At 42.2% G+C, this 27,411-nt stretch overlaps 1 protein-coding gene across 1 annotated transcript in view; it reads right to left on the bottom strand.

Annotated features, from left to right (window-relative positions):
• Positions 1-25,770, bottom strand: part of LOC143809606 (phospholipase A and acyltransferase 3-like) — a 39,883-nt gene extending 14,113 nt beyond the window's left edge. Inside the window, exons 1-4 of the mRNA XM_077292652.1 lie at positions 25,708-25,770; positions 21,434-21,488; positions 20,070-20,169; positions 11,888-12,141 (exon numbers count right to left, since the gene is read on the bottom strand). Of these exons, the coding sequence (XP_077148767.1) occupies positions 11,888-12,141; positions 20,070-20,169; positions 21,434-21,445 (366 nt within the window). The 5' untranslated portion in view covers positions 21,446-21,488; positions 25,708-25,770. The remainder of the gene's footprint in view (positions 1-11,887; positions 12,142-20,069; positions 20,170-21,433; positions 21,489-25,707) is intronic.
• Between the last annotated feature and the right edge of the window lie 1,641 nt (positions 25,771-27,411).

Genomic DNA, 27,411 nt, shown 5'->3' with positions numbered 1-27,411 from the left:
AGACAAAGAATATAAAACTACTAGACACTCTAAAAGGATAGTTAAAAGTACCTATTAATATGAATACTAGTGATCATAAAAACACTCGATTTTTTAGATTTCTGGCTAACATTTAAATTTATTCTTACACAGGCGTACCGGTACATATATATAGAATATATAAAGAGTATTATAAATAGGGCAAGTGTTTACATTTAATATATAGTTAAGAAAAAAGTTCTACTTACTTGTTTAAATCTTTCTCATGCACACTGAAAAAAATGTGGAATATCGCAGGTCAAATGAAATGGGAAAAGGATTCTCTTTGTAGGATGTCTCTTACTCATTATTTTATCTTATCTGTTAACCACACGAGCACGTAGCTGGCTATCACACATAACACAACCCCTGGACACGCTGTCAAAGTCTTAAAAATGGCACACACAATTCATTAAATTTGCATAATATTAATTTTTTTCTGTGTTGAGAAGTTTTTATGACTTTTTAACTAGTAAAAAACAAGAGTAAAGGCAGTAATGTATGAGTTATAGGCTCTAAAAAGTTAGTTCAAAACTGAATAGGTCTGTAAAGATAGAATTTGTAAGTTTCCTTTAAAAATGGCACACACAATTCATAAAATTTGCATAATATTAATTTTTTTCTGTGTTGAGAAGTTTTTATGACTTTTTAACTAGTAAAAAAACAAGAGTAAAGGCAGTAATGTATGAGTTATAGGCTCTAAAAAGTTAGTTAAAAACTGAATAGGTCTGTAAAGATAGAATTTGTAAGTTTCCTTTAAAAGAAGTGAAAAATTGCTGCAAAATGTAGCATTTCTAACACCCAAACAAAAGAAAGGGATATTTGAAAATTATGGTAATATTAACACCTTTCTGACATCGTAATAGTACACCGGTGTTTGACTCCCCCTACAGAAACTGAGGTGGCCGGTTATACCACCAGACTCTATTGCTGTGGTTGAGATCTGAGACAGCAAGCAGAGGTGGGATGTTATAGCATTAAAGCCTATTACGGCCGACGAGATATGAGACTATTCAGTAATATTCATATCTATACATAATAATCCCATACAGTGAGGTATAAATCAAATAATCAAATAATCGTGCAGAAACACAGAATATACATAATATACTCTATTTTATAAGAAGTGTAATGGTGTATGTTAATTGTACATGTGATGATTTTTACTTTTTATATTCATATACCTGTCATGTATAAAACAACCGCTTTATACCCTGTCAAAACACTGGTCCCTAGTTTCTGTTACAGAAACTCTAGCATTTAGTTAATGTATAGTATTGAAATGGTAAAACAGACAGCAAAACAAAAGTAACACCAGGAAAATAAAATACTGTAACATAGGTAATACATTATATTCAATAATATTCATATTTTTAAAGGAAAACTGTCCATGGGTGGGAATAGTGTACATTCAGAAGCCCCCAAAGAGAGGTGAGTCCGGTGGTAACGCACAGTGAGCTGCGGCTACGGTCACATCTTTATGGCCTGATGGCAGAAAAATGCGGCTTACAGAGGCACCCACACAAACAGCTACAAATAATGTGAAAATCTAATATGATATAAAATAAGCAGATAAAATACTGTAACATAAGTAAAACATTATATTCAATAATATTCATATTTTTAAAGGAAAACTGTCCGTGGGTGGGAATAGTGTACATTCAGAAGCCCCAAAGAGAAGTGAGTCCGGTGGTAACGCTCAGTGAGCTGCGGCTACGGTCACATCTCCCCTGCAAATAGAAAAAGAAGCCACAAATATGACCTGTTGCATATTACAAAAGAAGCCGCTGTCAGAAATGATCATTTTAGTGAAAAATTTTCAACAAATAATAGTGCAGAAACACAGAATATACATAATATAGCACCCACACAAACAGCTACAAATAATGTGAAAATCTAATATGATATAAAATAAACAGATAAAATATTGTAACATAAGCTCTAGCATTTAGTTAATGTATAGTATTGAAATGATAAAAATTGGGTCATCAAATTAGCAGTGGCTCATTTGGGGGTGAGTGTAATAAAAATACGAGCATTAATATAGGCTAGTTTTTGTCAAAATTTTCAAGTTTAATCCGCTGTTCGGGCAGAAATTATCATTTTAGTGAAAAATTAACTAATAATTATATATAATATGACCTGGGGTGAGTGTAATAAAAATACGAACATTAATATAGGATAGTTTTTGTCAAAATTTTCAAGTTTAATCCGCTGTTCGGGCAGAAATTATCATTTTAGTGAAAAATTAACTAATAATTATACATAATATGTCCAGAATATACTGTGCTTGTCTGAAAGTTTCACACTGATAGCTAACAGTATTGCTCTGGTTGCAGAATGCACTCTCAGCACAAATACATATAGAAGCGCTATTCACTATATGTGAACACTGTGTATAAAATACACTGCTCTGATTACAGAGGCAAATTCATTTCAGCTGCCTTAGTAAATATCACGCCTGTCTGATACATACTTTATTAAAGTCTATTAAAACTCATACAGTGTCTGTCATTTTTGCACTTCTACATCTGTGTTTTGCTTTTACCGCTTCGGTAAGTTATCACACATAACACAGTCCTCTGAAAGTTTCACACTGATAGTTAGCAGTATTGCACTGATAACAGATCGCACTCTCAGCACAATTGCATATAGAAGCTCTATTCACTACAGCAAGCAGTGTGATGTGCCATTGCAGTCTGATACACACTGGTACAGCAAGACGTGTAATGTGACAGTTAGACTCTATTTAATACAACATATAATGAATAAACAGCATGGTGTATTATAAAACACAATTTTGTGTCATTTTAGTGAAAAATTAACTAATAATTATACATAATATGTCCAGAATATACTGTGCTTGTCTGAAAGTTTCACACTGATAGCTAGCAGTATTGCTCTGGTTGCAGAATGCACTCTCAGCACAAATACATATAGAAGCACTATTCACTATATGTGAACACTGTGTATAAAATACACTGCTCTGATTACAGAGGCAAATTCATTTCAGCTGCCTTAGTAAATATCACGCCTGTCTGATACATACTTTAATAAAGTCTATTGCCTTGTATTGTATATCTACCCTTGATTATTGTCGAGTTATGTGTAAGCCGGTCACTGTTGGTGAATTGGCATATTATATCTGTATTTTATCTATTAACCACACGAGCATGTAGCCCCTTATCACACATAACACGACCTCTTAAAACTCATGAAAATGAGAAACTGCGTTATAAGCTGAAAAATATGCTGTTTCATTCTAAATGAGCAGTGGCCAGTTGTCTCTAAAATACATCTTACAGAAGCCCCAAAACAACTAGGATATAATTATATAACGGGCCATCGTGTGTTATAAAAAAACAAACAAAAAAAACCCCACAATTTTGCACATATGTGCCACAAAAGCAACTGTTTGTGTTAATGTATCCAATTAACAATATGTAAAAAATCTATTTAAAACAAATACCAGGATAATAATTGCTGTATCAAACAATATCATACTATATCAAAAGCTGACAGCCAGACAAGGAGAGGCAGCTGCTGACAGGGCGGGGAGGAGGGGTTACACCCTTTTGATACATCTTGATAGGGGGCGGGGCACCTGTCAAATTGAGTGTGACGAGACCACCCGCTTATACACTACTGTCGTCTAATAACTTATACCACAGGAAGAATGGCGTAAAAAATGAATAAAACAAATTCTTCACGTGCTGTGGACTTTTTTCATTCTGCCTCCAAAGTTCACAGTAAGACTCGGCTCATATGTATCCTTCGTTCTGCGCTGAGCGCTTACACTCGGGTTTCCTTGTAAATCTCTGAAATACGTGATTCAGACAGATCCTCCGGTGGAAGATTCCCTATAATGAGGCACTGTGTGCATAAAAACGTGGTCTACCACTGTTTTCTGCACCTCTGAAAAAAAGGCCATCGCTGAACAGAGGCCAGGCAGAGTTCAGAGTAACTCTGCTGCCTCATTATAGTGAATGGATCCCTCGGGGGTTTCATCCGAATTTTGTCACTCGCAGATTTAAAGGGAAACCCCAATGTGAGTGCTCAGTGTAGAGCGCTGGATAAATGTGATCCAAATTGTTATGTAAACATAACATTTTGTATTTTGTTCCCAACAAAGGCTTCAACTCAATCCACAAAAAAAGTCCCCACTCAAGTCCGTCATCTGTTAGCAGAAATATACAGTAAGGGGTTTCCACTTTAATGGTAGCACAAAGGCTTTGGAAAAGTGAAAAGGCTCTCAATTCAGCAAATTATGTGCTCCCAAATCCAATGCCCCTTTCCTGCTGATGTCCAGTGTGCCTAAACCACATTTAGCATCCACATGTTTGGCAATTCTGTAGCTATGAGAGCCGGCCTAATTTACAGGTGCATAAGCCTGGGCACAATGTACAGGCACTACAATGTACTGGTCACTACAATGGCTGTTTGCAATTTTCATTCAGCAATATCCACTGCTACATGTTTATGGAAAATCATCACAACACCTGTAGATAAATTCCCAAAGGGGTATAATTTCCAAAATAGGGGTCACTTGAGGGGGGATTCTGCTCTTCTAGCACTTATGGGCTCTATATACGGAGTCCGCAAACTATTCTAGGAGATTCTGCGCTGCAGGATGCCTCCTGTATGACAGTACTGCTTAGCAAAATGGCGAGACTCGGGAGGGACGGAGCGCTATTTGCCAATGGTTATGGCTAAGCAGTACTGTACTGCCACATTTGGGGTATTTCTACACTCAACGGAAACTGTGGAACAAACTTTGGTGCAATGTTTACCCATTTCCCCGTGTGCAAATATAAAATCTGAGGCTAAAACAAAAGTTTTGTGGTAAAAATGTAATTATTCTTTTCTTCTTTGCCCAATGGTATAAAATTCTGTGACCCACCTGTGGTGTCAATGTGATCACTGCACCACTAAATGAATTCATTGAGAGTTGTTGTTTATAAAATGTGGTCTCTTATGGGGGGTTCTGCTGTTCAGGCACCTCAGGGGAACTGCCAATGTGACATGGCACCTCAAACCAGTCCATCAAAATGTGAACCCCAATATGGCGCTTCTTCTCTTTTAAGCTTTGCACTGTGCCTCAAAAGTCGTTTTTGACTGCATATTGGGTATCTGTGTACTCAGGAGAAATAACACAACAAATTTTGGGGTCCATTTTCTCCTGCTATCCTTGTGAAAAGAAAAAAATTGGGGCTAAATTTTGCGTTAAAAATTTGATATTTTTTTTTTATTTTCACTGCTCTACATTATAAACTTCTGTGAAGCAGCTGCTCACCACACATCTAGATATATTCGTTGAGGGGTCTAGCTTCCACAATAGTGTCACATGTAAGGGTTTTCCACTGTTTAGGCACATCAGGGGCTCGCCAAAGAGACATGACACCGGCAGACCCTTCCATCAAAGTCTGCATTCCAAAATGTCACTCCTCTTTTTCTGAGCCCTGCCGTGAGCCTACGCAGTATTTTACCCCCACATATGGGGCATCTGTGTACTCAGGAGAAATTGCACAACAAATTGTATGGTGCAATTTCTCAATCAGGGCAAGCAGGGGACAATATTGAGAGTTGTACTTAAGTGTAAAATGAAGAATAAAATAAAAAAAAAAATCCCATTATATTTACCATAACACCTAATCCCCTGAAGCCATTGTTCCCTCTAAACAAACAAAAATAAAAAAACAACAATATCCCTCACCTGTCCAAAGTTAAAAATTTACTTTTAGTCACAGGTGTCGGTTGATGGGACTAGTACTCCTATCAGCCTACGCCTGCTGTTGTTGATAACGACAGCTGCCCCCCAGCCTACAAATAACAGCCCGCAGCCACTCTGCCCGCCTCTTCCCACTTGCCCTGTGGTGGTGGGAAGTGGGGTTAATATTTGTAGGGTTGATGACACCTTTGTATTGTGCGGTGATATCAAGCCCTTGGGTTAGTAATGGAGGTGTTTGTAAGAGGCCATAATCCTTCTGTGTGACATTTGCTCTTCTCGGGCCACCGCTCACACTGAAGAACTGGGGAGAATGACTCACTGCAGCGAGACTGGGCCTCATAGTGAAGTACGGTCAACTCACTGAGATAAGCGCTGCATGGAGAGACTTTTTCACATGGTGCTAGTGGTGATCTCACTGAGGTCAGCGCAGTTCACCGTGAGGCCCGGTCTCACTGCAATGAGTCATTCTCCCCAGCTTTTCAGTGTGAGCGGTCGCCTCCGGTCACCGCACATGCGGATGAGCAAATGTTGCACAGGATTACGGCGTGGGACACTATGGATTCTTTCAACTTCGGATAGGTGTTCTTTTATTTTTGTCTGTTACACGGGACAATGGATTCAGAGATTAGGTGTTAAGGTGATTATAATGTGATTTTTTATTTTATTCTTAATTTTACACTTGAATACAACTCTCAACATTGTCCCCTGCTCTTGCTGATCGCAGGCAGAGCAGGAGACAATGATGTGAGCTGTCTTCAGCACCCGGCGCCTGAGAACAATGCGAACTCTGACGGCTTTTCTCAGGCGCCGGTACGTGTGATACTGATGTAGCACGCGGTTGCCACACATATGAAACACATGGACATGGATGTCGCCGGTACTGTTTTTTCCAGTACCAGAAATATCAGGACGTGTGAAAGAGCCCTAAGGCAGAGCCACTGAGTTCACTTATTGCCTGTCGCACTGTAGAGATATCGTCATTAATGCAGCCAATATCTGGAGTGGTGTGGAGACTCCCCCGTCTACCTGGGGACAGTAAGTATAAACAAACTGCAGCCAGGGACCAGGATTTTCTAAAAACTTCAGCCTCCAGCAACCCTCTCCAAAATCGTACTTTTAGGCTATGTGCACACGTTGCAGATTGTATGCGTTTTCACCGCGTTTTTTCGCCTCGAAATCGTGGCGAAAACACATACACAACACAGCCCATTGAATTCAATGGGATTCCACAATGCTGTGCTAATGTAGCGCCCCCACTGCCGCAGGGCCGATACATGTCAGCAAAAAGACATACAATTTTGAAATGCAAATAACAAGTAAACCTTAACAGAGCTTCCCTTTATGGGAGGTGAGGACACTTGAACAAACATAGTTAAAATAGCTTACTATAAATAACTGCTTTTACCCAATAGGGTATTCTACTTAGTGCAAACTTTGAACAATAATTTAACTTTGCCTTTAAGGACGTACACGCTCAATCCACTAAAGACCTACTTATAAAACGTTATAATACTAAGCAACTTTTCTGCATTCTCCTACTTTGTGTCTGCAGGACCGCCTGTCCTAACTGCTCCAGGCCTGCTGCCTCTCCTTTCTGTACAGAACCGCCCCTTTCCGCCCGGGCCTTCTGCCTTTCCACAACTATACACAGTATAGAACATATCATCCATCTTTCAGTTCAGGATTACTGAGCCATCTCTGTATGGCTCCTAGGAGGACTCACTAACTAACCCCGTACGGGTTCACTTTCTGTTCTCATTCTTCTATCAACATTATTAACCATTTCTTACAATCAACTAGTTAGTTACATTTAACTTTTTCTTTCAAGACATTATTGCCATTTAACCATCTTAAGGCAACACTGTTCATAAGTGCAATAGGTGAACATTCCCTTTAAGAGGGAACCAAGTCTCCATGAGGTAGTGCAACTTCTCAAGCTGCAAGTCCGTTCGCAGTAAGGACAGTAAGGACTCCGGTGCTGGTTCTAAGACCAGTGTCTTCGCAAAGAGTCCTTTCTTTGTGTAAAACCAGTAGAGAACACCTTTAAGAAGGTGTAAACTATTTACAAGGAGTTTGTAATCATGCATTGTTCATGATCCAGCAGTTCTTGATAACGTGTGGAACAAAAGCAAAAATGAAAATAAAAGCAAAAATAAAAAGCAATAGGGATCCCGGGTAAACGAAGGGATCCCTTTAAGAATAACCCTAGTCGGGTATTAGCAGCAAAAAGCAGGGAAACAAGCAGTTAACTATTTACATATCCATGGCATCGAGGTTTACTCTCGCTCTGGCGGCCGTAGCTCCGCATAGACCTCGCTCAGCAAGGTGATCGGCGAGATCGGGGCCTTTAAGAAGTGCTCCATACCCGTGGCCCGATCCCAGGGTGTAAGGCGCCGGAGTCTATAGGTCTCAGGTAGAGAGGGTACCGGCGCGACGGGGCCTATCAGCAAGTCCTCTGCTGGCGAGGCAGGGTCGTTCTTCATACCTGCTTCAGATGCGGTCCCACCGGTGCCGATCTGCTCCGTCTCCGCTGGAATCTGGAACGCTGGTTGCAGGGCCTTGCGCTGCGGCGTTGTCATCTCCGTTTGAAGCATCTCGCTTTCCGGCAGGGCCTTGCCTTCTGGCTTCGGAGTGCTGGAACTTCTTTCTTGCTCCGGACCAGACGAGGCTGCCGACAGACGTCTGGTGAGGCTCCCGATGAAGGTCTTCTTCCACTCGGCCTCAGTGCTCAGCTGCGTCCGCCGGAGTTGGTCGCCGAGCTCATCCGCTCTGGCGTGCAGGAAGTCAATATCAGCGGTGGAGGCCTGGTTGCGGTGCCCCTCCGGGTAGCTGGGGGAGTCCTCTGCTCCTACCCCACGCTCCGGCTTCGGGCTGCTCGCCATGGCGTCCTCCATGTCGCTGACTTCTTCTTCCTGGTCCTTTTCCCGCTCTCTCCTTCGTGGGCGGTTTCGTTTTCTCTGTCTCCGCCCTCCATTGAGAATTAGGAGGCGGATCTCGGCTGCTGACGGACACGTCCTCACGGTGCAGAAATATTTAGACTGGGCGGCCATTGTCGTTCGCGCTCTCCAGTTTGTCTACGCCTACTCCACGCCCCTCTTCTTCTCCTGCGCTCTCCTCAGTGCTGTAATGGCGGCTGGTTTTGGCGGCAAATAGCAATACACAGTCCTTGCAATAAAGCACAGTCCAAGCACAGTAAATCACAGTTCCAAGGCACACATGACCTGATTCTTCAGGCTTAAGTAGATCCTGTTCGTGACGCCAAGTTTGTAGCGCCCCCACTGCCGCAGGGCCGAGGGGTACCCGGTACCGGGCCTCTGAGTCTCTGTTCTGGGGTTGTCACGGTGGCTAGACCCGGTCCGTGACCCTGCTGAGGGGCGTACAATGAAAGGTGTAGATGGTGGTGAGGTTGTGGTGCTGTGCAGGTCGCAGTAAATAACGAGGACACCAGGTTGCAGTTTCTTTACCTCTTTACTGAAGGATTCTGAGTCCTCAATCCGGAATACGGTTAACCAGGCTGCGCAAGTCCGGACGGTCCGATGGCACCTCCAGAGATCCCTTTGCAGGAGGAAATCTGTGCCTACCTTCTAGCGCTTGTGTGTTGTGGTCCTCCCCTGCTGTGCTTACGGGATAGTCCCCACAACTGTTGTGTCTGTTTCTCGTGTTCCCTCACAACTCGATAATGATGTTCTTCTTCGCACCCGTCTGACGGGGAGGCTCGGAGCTCTTCTGGGACTCCAGCGTCGCCCCACTCCTGTTGTTACCCCCCTGTGTCTTCCTAGGTCAATTAAGTGAGACAGCCCGCCTCTAACTGACTGTCCTGCCGTAGGTTTGAAGTCTGGCTTGGAACCTAGTACTTCCTCAGCGTTCCGGCCACCGGTTATGCGCCTCAATAGGATGTTGCCTCGTCTTACAGCACGACTCCTACTGGTATACTCCTTGTTGTGTTGATCTTGTTTCTCATCCAGCACAATAAACCTTGCTTCTTGTCCTTTCTTGGGGTACCGCCGCTATATCATGCAGGCGCGGTCCCGTAACGTTCTCTCTGGTTGCTAAGCCTCTGTCAGGATCCCACCCCTGACAGGGACCCCTCTGAATCTTCCCCTACAACACCCTCTGCCACAAGGTGTTGCCTGGTTCCAACCCAGTCAGCTTTCTGGTCTAACTTCCTATCTAACCCCCAGTTTTACCAGACTGTGAGGAGTGGCCTAATGAATAGTACCCTTAGCTCCCCCTGGAGGCCAGACTGTGAAATGTATTGGTGTCTGTGATACCTGGTCAGATGAACTCCTTCAGTGCCATCAGACGTACCATAGCCCCCCTTAGTGGCGGAGCAACAGTACTGCAACGACCAGGACTCTGGGGCGCTGCACTAATGCTGCTCATTTTTCCATGGCGGAATCGCATCGCGGAAAAATATGCAGCATGCCCCTTCTTTGTGCAGAATTGCGGCGATGCCGCACACATAGGAATGCATTGATCCGCTTACTTCCCGCATGGGGCTATGCCCACCATGCGGGAGGTAAGTGGATCATGTGCGGTTGTATCCAGGTCTGGAGGAGAGGAGACCCTCCTCCAGGCCCTTGGGAACCATATTTCTGTTAAAAAAAAAAGAATTAAAATACAAAATATTGATATACTTACCTTCCAATGGCCCCTGGAGTCCTCCCGCCTCTCAGCGGTGCACGCAGCGCCTTCCGTTCCCAGGAATGTATTGCGCAAAGGACCTGGGATGATGTTGCGGTCACGTGACGATGACGTCAGAAAGGTCCTTAGCGCAATGCATCCCTGGGAACGGAAGCCGCCAGGAGCGTCGCTGAGGAGATCAGGGGCCGTCGGACGGTGAGAATAACCATTTTTTTAATTTTTTTTATTATTTTTAACATTCTATCTTTTACTATTGATGCTGAATAGGCAGCATCAATAGTAAAAGGTTGCTCTCGCTTGTCAAGCACTATGCTTGACAAGTGTGACCCAACCTGTCAATCAGTTTTCCAAGTGATGCTTCAAATCGCTTGGAAAATGCAAGCATTCTGCAAGCTAATTACGCTTGCAAAACACTTGTTTAGCTGGAAAGCGCATGCCAATTCTGCATGCGTTTTACCCGCAGCAAGAAGTTGCAGAATTGCAGCAGAAATTTCCGCAGCAACGTGTGCACATAGCCTTACAGGACTCGTTCATTTAACCACACTAATTGTACACAGATGTGCCATAACACACTTCCTGCACTACATAATTGTAGCTCAGGTTTTGCAGCGCTTCTTTGCAGGTGTCGTTTGAACAGTGCATATAACGTTTTAGCACATTTGCAATGCAAAATTACAGAAAAAGAAAAATCACTGTCAGTGTTTTATTATGACGAACACTATGAACAGCAGAAAAAAACACCTGCCGTATATTTTGTGGAAGGTCTTTGAATTTACATTTGACAACCCAGCTTTAGGGCTTGCTGTATTCATTATTGTATTTGTATTTTATTTTTTTTTTGCTCTGTTATTAATGTTTTTCACCTTTGTAATTTGAGCCTTTTTTTACAGTCTATTTTATATGTAATCGCCTGTTTTTTTTATGTTCATCATTGTGAGAAACTTTTGGTGTTTCCATATCTTTTTGGCTGATTCATGAATTGTGACACAAATGTAATCCAATCTGCCCCTGGAGTAATTTTATGTCTGTCTTAATTTTACACACAAATTTTGCATCATTTTAGAGGAACTTTGTGACTTTTTGTGCTAGAATTTAGCATAAAAAGTTAAAGATAAAATAACTAGCATTTTGGATTTCGCGATAAATTCATGAACCTTATGTGTCTCTTTCGGATAAACAGTGGCTCAGTGGATAGCCAGTGCTGGGGTCCTGGGTTAAAATCCCTCCAAGGACAACATCTTCAAGGAGTTTGTATGTTCTCTCCCTGTTTGTGTGAGTTTCCTCTGGTTTTCTGCCGCACTCCAAAGACATACTGATAGGGAATTTAGATTGTGAGCCCCTGGGAGCAGTTATCAAAATGTCTGTAAAGCACTGTGGATTAAGATAGCGCTATATAAGCAAAATAATAATAGTAAAAAAAAGAAAAGTGATTTAAAAAAACTCACTGGTGAAATGGGCCTTATGTCTTTATACTGAAGTAAACTACTAATAAATTACCTGGTCACAGAAGGGGGTACCATAACGTAGTTCAGTGACAAAATGTTCACAGTTGGCTTTGCGAACATCATAGCTCCTCATATTCCCCACTTCCATTCGTGCTGCATTTACAATTTTTCCTGGTGGGTAAGGGTCTGCTTTCTTGTCATATTTGTTATTGACTTTATAATCCAAAGGAATACACTTTAAAGACTCTTCTTTCACAACAGCTTCGGCTCCCATTGATGCGGAAAAACTGCCCAAACCATTTGGACCTGAGTAAAAACCACAAACATTCACAGATTATAATGCATTTAGCAAAACAATTTAAATCCTAAATCTAACACATAAACCTAAATCCATTACACATGACAAATAAATAAATACAGTGCCTTACAAGTGTATTCCCACTCTTCAGCCCCCAATCCATAAAGACCTGTGTGAACAACGCGGACCTTCATTGGGGAGCATTCATTAAGAGGAACGCTCCTCTTAAAGGGAATCTGTCACCCCAAAATTCGCCTATAAGCTAAGGCCACCGGCATCAGGGGCTTATCTACAGCATTCTGTAATGCTGTAGATAAGTCCCCCGATGTCACCTGAAAGATAAGAGAAACAGGATTATATTATACTACACACCCAGGTCCGGTACAGTCCGGTCCGATGGGCGTCGCGGTCTTTGTCCGGCGCCTCCAATCTTCATACGATGACGTCCTCTTCTTTGCTTCCTGCCACGGCTCCTGCGCAGGCGTACTTTATCTGTCCTGTTGAGGGCAGAGCAAAGTACTGCAGTGCGCAGGCGCCGGGAAAGGTCAGAGAGGCCCAGCGCCTGCCTGCTCCCTCTAGTCGGCCACGCTCACCACGTCATTAGTCTTAGTCCGAGTGTAGTGTATGTAGTGTCTTAGTCTTAATGTATGGCGCAAAGCCGTGCCCCTAGCCGGAAGTATGCATAACTCATACCTATGAAACTATGTAACAATACATACCATCTGGTCCCGGGTTGAAAACTGACAAATCCCAACAGCGCACAGTTCATGCGCTGGGGGGGATTCAGAAGTCTGCAGTCACACAGGGTGACTGCAGACTCATTAATTTGGACCGGACAACCCCTTTAAATCCGCTATATGCTTCCAGAGAAGTGGGCTTTTCTTCAGTGCTAAATTTGATGGTCTTTACTCATGGAACAATCCCGCAATATTGTAGGATGTTCCATGGCTGAAATCCCAAATCCTTAGGGTATGTGCACACGTTGCAGACTTGCCTGTGGAATTTTCTGCACAGATTCTTCCTCTCTTGGCAGAAATCGCAGGTGCGGATTTGATACGTTTTTGATGCGGATTTTCATGCGTTTTTTCATGAGGATTTGTATGTGTTTTTGTAAGCTAAATAAAGATCTATCATTTAACAACAACAAAAAAGAATTGTGGTGTCATTTTTTGTCCAACCTCTTAATTTACATACTCCATTGAAGAATAATGTTTACACACAGATAGATAGATCTATAGATAGATAGATAGATAGATAGATAGATGATAGATAGATGATAGATATTAGATATATAGAGAGATATATCTATAGATAGATCTATCCATCCATCTATCTATAGATACATCAGATAGATAGATAAAAGATAGATATTAGATAGATAGATAATAGATAGATAAAAAGATAGATAAATATCAAGCCCGATGTTTAGTAATAAACATAATAAAAAGGTACATAAAGAGTTAAATAAAGACACACACACACACACAAAAAAAAATCTGCGTTAGTCCGGGATCACACTTGCGAGAAACTCGCGCTGGCACTCAGGCCGGAGCGTTCAGTTGCATAGAAATATATGCAGCCGCACACTCCGGTCTCAAGTGCTGGCGGCAGTGCCGGGTATTGAGGTGCGAGACTCGTGTGAATTTCTCACAAGTGTGACCCCAGCCTTAAATGCGACTGGGGGCAGATGTTTATAGCCTAGGAAGGGGTCAATACCATGGATCTTCCCAGGCTATGAATATCAGCCCGCAACTGTATAATCAGCCTTTACTGGCTATTAAAATAGGGGGACCCCCCAAAAAAAACAAAGTGGGATCCCCCTATAATTTTTTGCCAAAAAAGACTATGCAGACAGCTGCAGGCTGATATTCATAACTTAGGAAGGGGCCATGGATATTGCCCCCCTCCCCGGCTACAAACACCAGCTCACAGCTGCCCCAGAAATGGCGCATCTCTAAGATGCACCAATTCCGGCACTTAGCCTCTCTCTTCCCACTGCCCTGTAGTGGTGGCATATGGACTAATAGGGGGTTAATGTCCCCTTTGTATTGTAAGATGACATCAAGCCGGCTTAGTAACAGAGAGGTGTCAATAAGACACCTATCTATTACTAATCCAATAGTTGTGAAAGGGTTATATAAACACACAGCCAGAATAAAGTATTTTAATGAAATAAAACACTACACATTTTTCCCATCTTTATTGTTCTGCGAATCCATGCGATGCCCTCAATCTCCTGCAAAAAAAATAAACCAACACAAATACTCCTTGTTCTGACACAGTCCATTTAATAACGACTGTCCCACGACCATCTCCCCTATAGAGCAGTCACATCAGGAGATGGGAGTAGTCGGGGATTAGCTGTATGGTGAGTATATACTGTATGTTGTATGTACTGTATGTGTATATGTGTGTATGTGTTTTTTTTTACACAGTAGCCGGATGATGGGACTACTGCAGTCCCATCATCGGCTAGCTGTCACTGTAGCAGGCATAGCCGGATGGGACTAGTAGTCCCATCGGACGATGCCTGCTTACACAAGACACACACACACACAAACACACACACAGATACACACAGACATCCGCACACAGACATGCACATCTTCTCCGCACAAACACAGTCTCTGCCCACACACATAGTCTCTGCCCATACTCCGCCCACACACTCTTCCCCCTCCCTATCTGCAGCGTTTCTCGCACCCAACTCCGCAGCAAAACCTCAGATCTTTTTAAACCTGCGGTTTGGCTGCGGATTTCACTGAATCAATGTAAGTCAATGGGTGCAGAAACGCTGCAGATCCGCAAAAAGAATTGACATGCTGTGGAAAATAAAACGCTGCAAATCCTTGCATTTTTTTCCACAGCATGTGCACAACAATTCTAGATTTCCCATTGACTGACATTGCTTGTGCACTACACTGCGGATTTGTCACGGGGAGACTAGGTGGGCAAGAGCTAATAACCTGGGCCCCTGCAATTTCCCTCAGACTAGGGAAATCCTGACTGACCCTCTACCTAGAGTTTACACTGATGGTGTGCATGTCTAGGCCTCGACCCTCGCCCTGTCTCCTGTTTCAACCCTAGGCTGAAACCACCGCCCACCACCCAGTGAAAAGATCTTACACCAATACCCACAGTTAGAACAGACAAGGATAACGGAAAATATACACCACGCCGCAGTCACTCAGGAATACACTATAAATGCGCAGGGCAAAATAAATACAAATATAGGAAGGAGTAAATAAGACAAAGGGAAATACACCACCAGCAACGATACTCCAACTACTAGCTCACCACTCCGGACCGAGATAACAACGCACAAGACAGAAGCTATAATCGGCGACGCCCAATGTTCAAGAGAACTATTTAAAGACAATGGGCATGGCCCAGCTTCCAATCCGAGCATCAGGTAAATTAACCCCGGACCAGCTAGATAAAATCTAGCCGACGCCAATGAGCACATAGTGGTCAAAAGCGGAATTACGGCTGTCTGTCGAACGACCTGGTCTGAACAGCATCCGACATGACAGGATTTTATGCAATTCCACGTGTCCAAAAACATTCTATTCTTGTGAGCATCTTCTCCATTGTTTCACTCTTTTTTATTAACCCCTTTCTGCCAGCTGACAGAATAGTACATCAGCTGGCAGAACCCCCGCTTTGAGGTGGGCTCCGGCGGTAAGCCCACCTCAAAGCCGCGACATGTCAGCTGTTTTGTACAGCTGACATGTGCACGCAATGAGCGCGAGCGGAATCGCGATCCGCTCACGCCCATTAACTAGTTAAATGCCGCCGTCAAACACTGACAGCGGCATTTAACTAGCGCTCCCGACCGCGCGGCCGGAAGTGCTCGCACCGCTGACCCCCGTCACATGATCGGGGGTCATCGGTGCATTGCCATAACAACCAGAGGTCTCCTTGAGACCTCTATGGTTGTTGATGGCTGATTGCTTTGAGCGCCACCCTGTGGTCGGCGCTCAAAGCACACCTGCATTTCTGCTACATAGAGGTGATCTGTGCTTCACCTCTATGTAGCAGAGGCGATCGTGTAGTGCATGCTTCTAGCCTCCTATGGAGGCTATTGAAGCATGCCAAAATTTAAAAAAAAAAAAGAGTGTGTAAAAATATAAAAAAAATAAAAAATATATAAAGGTTCAAATCACCCCCCTTTCGCCCCAATCAAAATTAAACAATAAAAAAAAAATCAAACCTACACATATTTGGTATTGCCGCGTTCAGAATCGCCCGATCTATCAATAAAAATAAAGGATTAACCTGTTCACTAAATGGCGTAGTGAGAAAAAAAATCAAAACGCCAAAGTTATATTTTTTTGGTCGCCGCAACATTGCATTAAAATGCAATAATGGGCGATCAAAAGAATGTATCTGCACCAAAATGGTATCATTAAAAACGCCAGCTCGGCACGCAAAAAATAAGCCCTCACCCGACCCCAGATCACGAAATTGGAGACGCTACGGGTATCGGAAAATGGCACAATTTTTTTTTTTAAGCAAACTTTGAAATTTTTTTTTTACCACTTAGATAAAAGAGAACCTAGACATGTTTGGTATCTATGAACTCATAATTACCTGGATAATCATAATGGCAGGTGAGTTTTAGCATTTAGTGAACCTAGCAAAAAAGCCAAACAAAAAACAAGTGTGAGATTGCACTTTTTTTGCAATTTCATCGCACTTGGAATTTTTTCCCATTTTCTGTTACATGGCAATGGTATCGTTCAAAAGTACATCTCGTCCCACAAAAAATAAGCCCTCACATGGCCATATTGACGGAAAAATAAAAAAGTTATGGCTCTGGGAAGGAGGGGAGCGAAAAACGAAAACGAAAAAAGCTCCGGGAGTGAAGGGGTTAAATTTATGTCATTTTAATATCTGTAATATGTGGTTTATCCTTTTATGCAATTCATGCTATGAATATTATAGTCATCATATACAAAATAAAAGAAAAAGATGGACAAATACAATTTTCTCCATCTTCTCCGCATCCCAAGAGTATCGGATTACACTATGATCACACTGATCAAACGCTGATCAGAGTTTGATCAGAGTGTCTTTTGCACCTGCCGTGATAATATTCACTTTAGAGTCTCCTGGCAGCTGGTGTGTCTTTGCTTTGTCTCGCTCTCCTCTGCCCTGCTGTTTTCATGATGCCGGACTTGCATACTCGATATCTGCTATTACATGTCCTTGTTCTGGACTAACAGGAAAGTTAAGCTGGTTGAAGGGGCCAAGCATTCGCATGATACTATCGGCACTATAGTTGACTCGGTGACAATCATGTGATCGGACTGGCGCAATATCTAAAATGCTTTAGGAAAAGCTATAACCACGCTCCCTGAAGAAGCAATATACGCAAAACATGAATAGTGATCAGCGGCAGAACTATAGACACATCATGGGTTGGATCATCTCTGACCTTTGCCAGCTAGTATGATCTGATATATCATCGTATAGCATTAGTACATTCTGTTTTCACTTGCATGTTGCTGATCACTAGACTATACATCATATAACTATAACCTACATATTGTTGTTATATTGATTGGAGATGGCATATACGGGATATCATTGTGTGCCTTTCTCTTAGGCCTCTTTCAGACATCAGGTCTATTTCACACGTACCAGAAACACTTACATACATAGACCCATTCCTCTGTGCACATGTCAGTGTGTTTCCACGGCCCGTCTGTCCGTGGGCAAAATACGCTGACATGTCTGTTTTTTTAACAGCAGCACAGGCCACAAAATGTCATGCACACGTGCACACTGATGACACATGGATGACATCCGTGTGTCATCAGTGTAACACGTACTGGCACCAGGGAAGAAATGGTAGTTAGCGCTGTTCCCCAGTGCTGAAGACTGCTCACATCATTACTCTCCCCTGCTCTTCCAGCGATCAGTGCGAGCAGGTGAGAATGTTCAGAGTTATACACAATTGATAACAGTGAGGCAGGCAGTGGCTGATGGGACTACTACTCTCATCAGCCTACACCTGCTGTAACTAAATAACAGAGCAGGCGCCGGCAGATGAGACTATTCATGTGCTATAAATAAATAAATAAATTAAAAAAACGACGTGGGTTCCCCTGTATTTTTGATAACCATCCAGGCAAAACTGACAGCTGGGGGTTGCAATCCTCAGCTGTCAGATTCAGGCTTCAGCAAGGTTGGTTATCAAGAATAGAGGGGTCCCCATGCTGTTTTTTTTTTTTAATTATTTAAATAAATAATTAAAAAAAAAAACGGTGTGGTGTCCCCCCCCATTTTTGATAACCAGCCTTCCTATAGCAGACAGCTAGGGCCTGGTATTCTCAGGCTGGTAAGGTGCCATGGATATTGACCCCCTCAGCCTAAAAATAGCAGCTCGCAGCTACCTAGAAAAGGTTCATCTACTAGATGCACCAACTGTGGTGGTTTGCCCGGCTCCTCCCACTTGCCTAGTAGCAGTGGCAAGTGGAATAGAATGTGTGGGGATGATGTCAAGTTTGTATTGTCTGATGACATCAAGCTCACGGGTTAGTAAAGGAGAGGCATCTATAAAACACCTATCCATTACTAATCTTATAGTTATATTGAAAATAAATACACAGCACGTATAAAGTATTTTATTTGAAATGAAAACAAAACACACTTTTCCATTTTTACTTAAAAATAACAAACACAGTTATACTCACCTAATGCTCATTCCATTGAAGCCCTTGTCTCCTGTAATAAAGTAAAAAAAAACACAAAACACAATATCCCTTACCTGTCTGATGTTCTGTCCTATACTGTAATCTTTGTCAGGGGAAAAATCGTTTTCAACCTGGATGGTACCAAGATGCAACTGTCCAGCCTGAAAACCATGCGAGAATGAGGTGCTGCAAGCACAGCTTCAGTGACAGATGCGTTCCCAGACTCACTTCACTGTGAGCTGGGACAATGAACTGTGGTGACCTCAATGAGATCACCATGAGAATTTTCTCATTGAGGTCAGCACAGTTCATCGGGTCACTCCTAGTGAAGTGAGCCTGGGAACGCACCTTCAGTGACCTGCGATAACCTCTTTGACGTCACTGCTCGTCACTAAAGCTGTACTTGCAGCACCTCATTTTCTCATGGTATTCAGCCTGGATGGTCGCATTAGCCACCATTCAGGTTCTAAACCAGATATCGTAGAGGGATTACAGTGTGGGACAATATTGCTAATCCTCACTTTAAACAGGTGAGGGATATGGTTGTTTATTATTTTTGTTTGTTTACGAGGGACAATGGCTTCAATGGATTAGACATAAGTTGAGTATTATGGTTGTTATTTTCTTTTACAGGGGACATGGGATTCAATGGAATAGGCGTAAGGTGGGTATAACAGTTTTTATTTTTAAATAAATGTGTAAAACAGGGTGTTGATTTTTATTTCAAATAAAGGATTTTATTCATTCTGTGTGTTTATTTCCAAGCTTAATATGGGGTTAGTAATGGGGGTTGTCTTATAGACGCGTCTCCATTACTAACCCCTGGGCTTGATGTCAGCTGACAATACAAGGCTGACATCAACCCCAATCCTATTACCCCACTTGTCATTGCCAAGTGGGAAGAACAAGGCTAAGTGCCAGATTTGGTGCATTTTATGGATGTGCCATTTCTGGGGTGGCTCAGAGCTTATATTGGATCTCAATGCCACCAGGAGACAATAATGTGAGCTGCCTTTAGCACCTGGCACTTGGAATCAGCGCAAACTGTATTGCTTTTTCCCAGGAGTGAGTACGTGTCACATGGACACACTTACGGCACATGAATGTGACACACGGACAGCAAACGGATACATGAATGTCACATGCGTACATATGGATGGCATACGGACAACGGATCTCACCAATACTGTTTTTTACTGTACAGGAATCACCAGGATGTATGAAGGAGGCCTTACCTGTTAAATGAACAACCTTACCGTCTCCAACACATACTCCCCAATGATGATAATAACAATGGTCAAATTCAATCAAATCGCCTGGTTGTGGTAAAGGTCCCTTTGAGAAAAACAAAATACGGTAAATTTAAAGCGTATCCATTACTAGAAGTAATTTTCTCTTCCTCCTTAGGTAGTTGAAGATGTACTTTGTATTGAAAATTTTTGGGCCCTGCTCATCATTTGCAGCTATTTTCAGATGCTTTTCTTTTTTTTGTATTGTGGCATTTTCTTGGATTTTTTTTTATTTGGGGGGACAGGGATTTTATTAAAATGGTGCACGAAAATACTCATTTTTTATGTCTTTAACAAAATCTAAGACTTTTTTAGTGCAAAAAGTCATATGTTTTGCAGAATAAAATTATGTAACAATTCCTGGCGAAAATACAATCACTTCATGATAGGACTGGAGAACATTTGAGACAAACTGTGACTTTTTGAACAGTCGAAAGGGGAATTTGGTGCAAATTAACAAAAAGGACCAAAACACCAAAAACGTGTTAAAAAACAGGTGCAGATGTGATAGTAAACAGGGTTTTCTGCATCTCTACATCTAATTTGAATAAGGACCTGGATTTTATCAATATCAAGCAAATTATTTTTTTTCATAGCTTTTGATATTTCTATTCTGTATTTATGCATTTTATTAAAGTCAAACCTTATTTAAAGGTTATTTCAAACATTACAAGTTATGAACTGTGTATTTCCTGTTATAGAGATATTTTGGCTAGTATTTCTATAGGAACAATTGGGAAGCCACATACACACATAGATTCATAAACCAAAAAGAAGATGGACTCCAAAAGCTAAAAAATTACAATTTTATTAAAGAACCATAAAAACAATACATACAAATAAAGTATATCAATAAAGACAAGATTTATAATAGATGTGAACTGTCACGCTACTGTTGCCAGGATAGTTGTATACAAATGTGATAATTGGGTCTCACATACTCTAGCAGGATATATGTGTATGCGGCACTAGTGTCGCTTCTTCTCTATCTATTATAAATCTTGTCTTTATTGATATACTTTATTTGTATGTATTGTTTTTATGGTTCTTTAATAAAATTGTAATTTTTTAGCTTTTGGAGTCCATCTTCTTTTTGGTTTATTATATATTTTGATGGCTGAGCATTTATCTGTAATGTCCTCTTTATAGGTTTATATATACACATAGATTCATGTTGGATGTTACAACTAGAATGTAAAAGTGAAGGGTGTCAAGTTTTGCAATTGACTTTTGCTCTTCAAAAATTATGTTCATGATAATACTATGGTAATCTAAAGTAGACCTGTCGAAAATCTGCCACCTACACTTACCTTGCATGGCATGGCTCCTGTTTTCTATGGATTACCTTCACTGTTATAAATTTGCCTACGGAATATAGAAATAATTATGAGCTTAAATAGCAACTAAACAGTCGTGGCGAAAGTGTTGGCACTCCAAAAAATGAAATGAAGTACTTCTACCCTAAAACGATTGCATTTGCTCATGTTATCTTATACACAAGTTTATTTCCTGTTTCTGTGTATTGGAACAACACAAAAAAGAGAAAGAAGTCAAATTGAACATAATTTCACACAAACCCCCAAAAATGGTCAAAAAAAAAATGTTGGCACTTTTCCAAAATTGTGAGTAAGCAAATTTGTTTCAAGCATTTGATGCTCGTTCAAATTCACATGTGACAAGTGGGCAATAGGAAAATCATACCTGAAATCACATAAAAAAGGTAGACGTTGGCTCAATCTTTGCATTGTGTGTCTGTGTGTGCCACACTTAAGGTACCTTCACACTGAACAACTTAACAACGATAACGATAGCGATCCGTGACGTTGCAGCGTCCTGGATAGCGATATCGTTGTGTTTGACACGCAGCAGCGATCAGGATCCTGCTGTGACATCGTTGGTCGGAGCTAGAAGGCCAGCACCTTATTTCGTTGCTGGATCACCCGCTGACATCGCTGGATCAGTGTGTGTGACACGGATTCAGCGATGTCTTCACTGGTAACCAGGGTAAACATCAGGTTACTAAGCGCAGGGCCGAGCTTAGTAACCCGATATTTACCCTGGTTACCATTGTAAATGTAAAAAAAACAAACACTACATACTCACCTTCTGATGTCTGTCGCGTCCCCCGGCGTCCGCTTCCCTGCACTGTGTCAGCGCCGGCCGGCCATAAAGCAGAGCACAGCGGTGACGTCACCGCTCTGCTTTAGGGCTGGCGCTTACACAGTGCAGGGAAGCGGACGCTGGGGGACGCGACAGACACCGGAATGTAAGTATGTAGTGTTTGTTTTTTTTACATTTACACTGGTAACCAGGGTAAACATCGGGTTACTAAGCGCGGCCCTGCGCTTAGTAACCCGATGTTTACCCTGGTTACCCGGGGACTTCGGCATCGTTGGTCGCTGGAGAGCTGTCTGTGTGACAGCTCTCCAGCGACCACACAACGACGAAACAGCGACGCTGCAGCGATCGGCATCATTGTCTATATCGCTGCAGCGTCGCTTAATGTGACGGTACCTTTAGTAAGGAGAACAGAAAGAAAAGAGAACTGTGTGAGGACTGGAGAACCAAAATGGTTTAAAAAGGTCAACAATTTCAAGGTTACAAGTCCATCTCCAGAGATCTTGATGTTCCATTGAGCAACATAACCAAGACGTTTACAACCCATGTGTAAGGATCCCGGACTTCCCTTGTTCCTGTTCGCCCTGATCCAAGATGGAGTCTTGGATCTCACCCTGTCATGGAACTTCCTGTCTGTCCTGATTATTTAAGTCCGAGTCATGTGGTGCTCTTTGCCTGAGTATTTTGTGCTGCTGGCTCCTGAGCTTCTGCCTGTGGTCTGGAGAACTCCCTGCTTCAGCTGCTCACTACTCGTTGGTCTGCTTTCGCCCCTTTCAGCTGCATCTCTCCTCTGGACCTGCTGTGACTGGCAGGAAGGATTTCCCTTGTTTGCTAATCTTTTCCCAGTGTTGTGCCTCTTTGCACAACCACACCAGGTGAGCAAGGTTCTAGTGTTGCTTTTCTCACCAAAATAGTTTTGTACTCATCTACTACACTTAGATAGCGCTTCTCCCTCTTTTTCCCTTCATCCTCTTTCACCAGGACTTCATGCTCAATGCACCACCTGCATATTATTGAACTTCCACAAACAAGTGCTGTGCACACATATGATCAAGTTTTGCTGGACTTCCTCATTTAAGTACTGTGTGCATTTCTACTTCACTTCTGCTGGATTCCCAAGTTTAAGTACTGTGTGCATTTCCACTGATAACCTACTGTCAAGTGTCTTGTTTGCCCCCTCGTCATATCCTTGCTGGACTGGTTCATATTAGCGGTCGCGTCCCGCTATTCACTGTGCTGTGATTACCATATTGTGCTGAGCACGTCATTACAATTGCAGGAATATCTATGTTAGTTCTGTTTGCATTTCTGTTTTGTTTAAATACATCTTTTACTGCAGCTTTGCTCTCAGACTGGTTTTATCCCACGCTATCAGATTCCTTAGTACCTATATATTGTTACACCATGGCACCGTAGCTAATCTCCCTAGGTGTGGACGGCAGAAAAAAATTGATAAAAGGTTGCAACCCATGATAGTCCGGATGGTGGATAAGCAGCCCCAGTCAAGTTCCAAAAAAATTAAAGCTGTCCTGCAAGCTCAGGGTGCATGTGTCAGCGCGAACTGTCCGTCTACATTTGAATGAAATGAAAAGCTATAACAGGAGATCAAAGAGGACCCCGCTGCTGACACAGATTCGTAAAAAAAGCTAACTGTCGTAGATCTGAGATTAGAAGATCAGATTAGATGAGTACAGGTCCTCTTTAAAGGTACCGTCACACTCAGCGATGCTGCAGCGATATAGACAACGAGCCGATCGCTGCAGCGTCGCTGTTTAGGTCGCTGTAGAGATGTCAAACACAGCAGCTCCACAACGATGCAGGAGCGATCCTGTGACGTAGCGGTGACTCACTTATTGTTCTCACAGGTCGTTAGCTCCATGTTTAACATTGCTGGCATCGTTGCTTTTGCTGTCAAACACGACGATACACGCCGATCTGACGACCAAATAAAGTTCTGGACTTCTAGCTCCGACCAGCGATATCACAGCGGGATCCAGATCGCTGCTGCGTGACAAACACAACGAGATCGCTATCCAGGACGCTGCAACGTCACAGATCGTTGTCGTTCTCGTTGTAAAGTTGTTTAGTGTGAAGGTACCTTAAATCTACTTGGCCATTCATGAGATAACAGGTTTCTTGTGGCATGGAAAGTATTTACATTTCCCACTTGTCTATTGGCTGTTCTGCTTATTGGAACCACATCCTTGCATTATATAAACCTGTGTCTGGCTTCGTTCCATGACAGCAATAGAATCTTCATTCTGTTCCTGGCTTTTTTGGAGAAAGTGTTCTGGAGAGTCGCTGTTGTTATCTTGCGATTGCTGCTTGCAGTGTGTTGTGAATACCTCTACCATCTCCTTCTGGCGTTCTTTCATGTTGCTTTTCTGCTTCTTTACTGTGCACTTTCCCTTTGTATTTTGTCCTGTGTGTCTGTCATTTGATTGTGCCTTGGTTTCCCCCTGTCTGTCCAGCCGGTGTATCCCATTTACTCCTTCCCATTTCCTCCCCGGGGGAAGGATGGGAGTTACGTAGCATATCAAAGGAGCACAGAGAGATACGAGACCTGTGAATCTCCACCTTCTGGGGAACCCTGGGTTAATGATAGACAAGGGCCTCCCTAGATTAAAGGACAAGGGAAAATATAGCGCCCCTCCTCCCCGACTTTCCTACTGTCACACCGTGGCAATAAAAATCCAAGATTTTATTAGAACAAAAAATATGCCAAAAGGAGAAAGAAAACCGCCACGAATAAAAAATATGTTAAAAAATCAAGGCAAACGTGTTTTGGACACATGCACTTTTTATTGTGCAATGATTTGCGTTTACCTTTAATTTTAATAAATCAGTATTTGTAAGTCAAAATTAGGAGTGAAAAAAACCAGAGGAAAAGAAGAATAGAAACGCGTCACCACTTCTGCATTTGTCACCCACTCCTGGTTTTGGCTTACAAATACTGATATAAAATACTGACCAAATACTGAATGTGTGAACGTGGCCTAAGACAACGTTTTTTTCTAATTTTTTGCATTTCAGTTCCAATCTATTATGAGTAGTACACCAAATGAAAATCAAATGAGAAGAGCAATGCATTGCTGCAGTTTGCTGCACTATTTGTTATAGGTTGGGTCTGAAAGGGAAAGAGTTGCTCCTAAATATTTTTTCTGCTGTCTGCTATATTAATTATGATGGGTCGTTATTTCATGCCATAGGCACACAGCCTTTATGTGAGTTTTCATTATATGGCTTTCTCTATCAGATAGCTCAACTTATTGTAAATGCAGATATTCACCTTCTAATTTCTTTTAAGATAAACTTGCAAATGTGAAAAAATCTTCCTACAGAATAAAGAGACTGTCTGATGGAAATAAGAGGAAACAAGCAATGAAGAAAAAGTAGCACAGAAACATAATCTAATTATCTAATAACCTATCATTGTGACCATTGCATTAAAATATACACTACTTACAAGACCGCTGGTTCTTCCTAACACTACAAGTAACACAACACACAGGACTCTTTTATACTCCAGGTGATTCACTTTCACTTTCATTTCTGAATTCCTATAATTGTCGTCAGCAGGAAAATACATTGTTAATCCTGAGCAAACATTGTTAGGAATTTTCCAATGTAACGTGGCGCGGGAAGTTGGCTTGGGCGATGCACTCGTCTCTAACGCCCCGGCACATTACATAGAGGCTGGGGTCCCGACTGGGTGCACGAGCCTTGGCTGTAGTGTCGATACACCCTTGCAGACAGCATTTTCACAATGTTTTCAGCAGGAAAGGATCAGATGTTACAGACTTCAGTGAGGAAGACCATAGTTCATTAATAAGCATATTTTAACTGAAGAATAACTTGGTGTGAGCTATAGTACAGAGCAGATAGTAGGTATTTATCTTCAAAATACGAAGATAGGCGTTCCAGCTCCTAAAACAATTTCTTTATTCTTCCAAAAGTTAAAACATGACAGACGGCAGTGTCCTCTTTACATGTGGATAGGCACACCAGGCACTGACGGCCAAGCGACGCGTTTCGATCCTAGTGTGGATCTTTGTCACAGCTGACACGCTCTAAACATCATTAGCAGTTTATATGTTAAACGAACCAATCATGTGATAAAATTAGGAAAGGTCCTAACAGACAAAAGTGTTCGTTCTTCAACAATTATAACAATGTGCTGTATATATAGCTTTTTTAAATGTTAAAACTTACATATAATTATTTAAAATATCATCATCAGTAGTATAGACATTAGTAGTGGAACATTATCTCGTTTCTTTTGATGAGACCTGTCGGATGTCTTGTCTCTATGTTGTAAATCCATCACGCCTCCCGTGTTAGAAGAAGAAGAAGGCTAGCACTCGACTTCTGTGGAGGTGACGGTGCTAGTGAACGGAGCCAGTAGTCCCATTGATAATAAAATATATAATCACTGCACTCGTACAGGATAAGATTTGCTTCAAGTGGATAATTTATTGGTGAAAAGTGAGGCGACAAGAGAAAATTTTAACGTTTCGGCCAATCAGTGGCCTTGATCACAATGTCGCCCTTTGTAGGTTCTTCTCTAGAATTTGAACATGTAGTATCGTTGAGGTAGATAAATATGAGGGTGTATACATACAATCCACACCGAGGGAAATTTTTTTTTTTTGCACTGGGGTCCAAAAGAGCTGCTCTTTCTGGTCAGACATGTCTGTGTCAGAATTTCCCATTTAGCCACCAATGCTGGCTCCTGCAGCAACTCCAGGGAAACTGCCTGATCTGCAGGCACAACTGTGCCACCAACGGACTTGTTTGCAATCCCTCTTTTGGCTATAAATCCCCCTTGCATGGATATATATATCTCACATTTCCACTGTATCACTAAGGCCAGGTTCACATTTCGTTCAACGCGTGCTTTAAACGGACTGTGCTAACGCAAGTGCCGTCAAAGATCGCATTATGCGATGGCGCTAGCACAGATGCCACATCAGCGCTCGCAGTGACGGACCCCGAAACGCTGCAGACTGCATCCAAGGGTCCGTCACAGAATGACGGCACATCGCTAGCACATTATGACATGCGTTAGCGATGCGCTACAGAATTGCAGTCAATGGGTGCGCTAACACATCCGTTACATAGCGTTAGTGCCGCTATGTAATGGATGCCCTTAACGCATTGCCATTAACGC

Source organism: Ranitomeya variabilis, chromosome 2, assembly GCF_051348905.1.
Source record: "Ranitomeya variabilis isolate aRanVar5 chromosome 2, aRanVar5.hap1, whole genome shotgun sequence".
NCBI lineage: Eukaryota > Metazoa > Chordata > Amphibia > Anura > Dendrobatidae > Ranitomeya > Ranitomeya variabilis.
The sequence above is the reverse complement of the archived record's forward strand: the minus strand, read 5'-3'. Positions and strand labels throughout refer to the sequence as shown.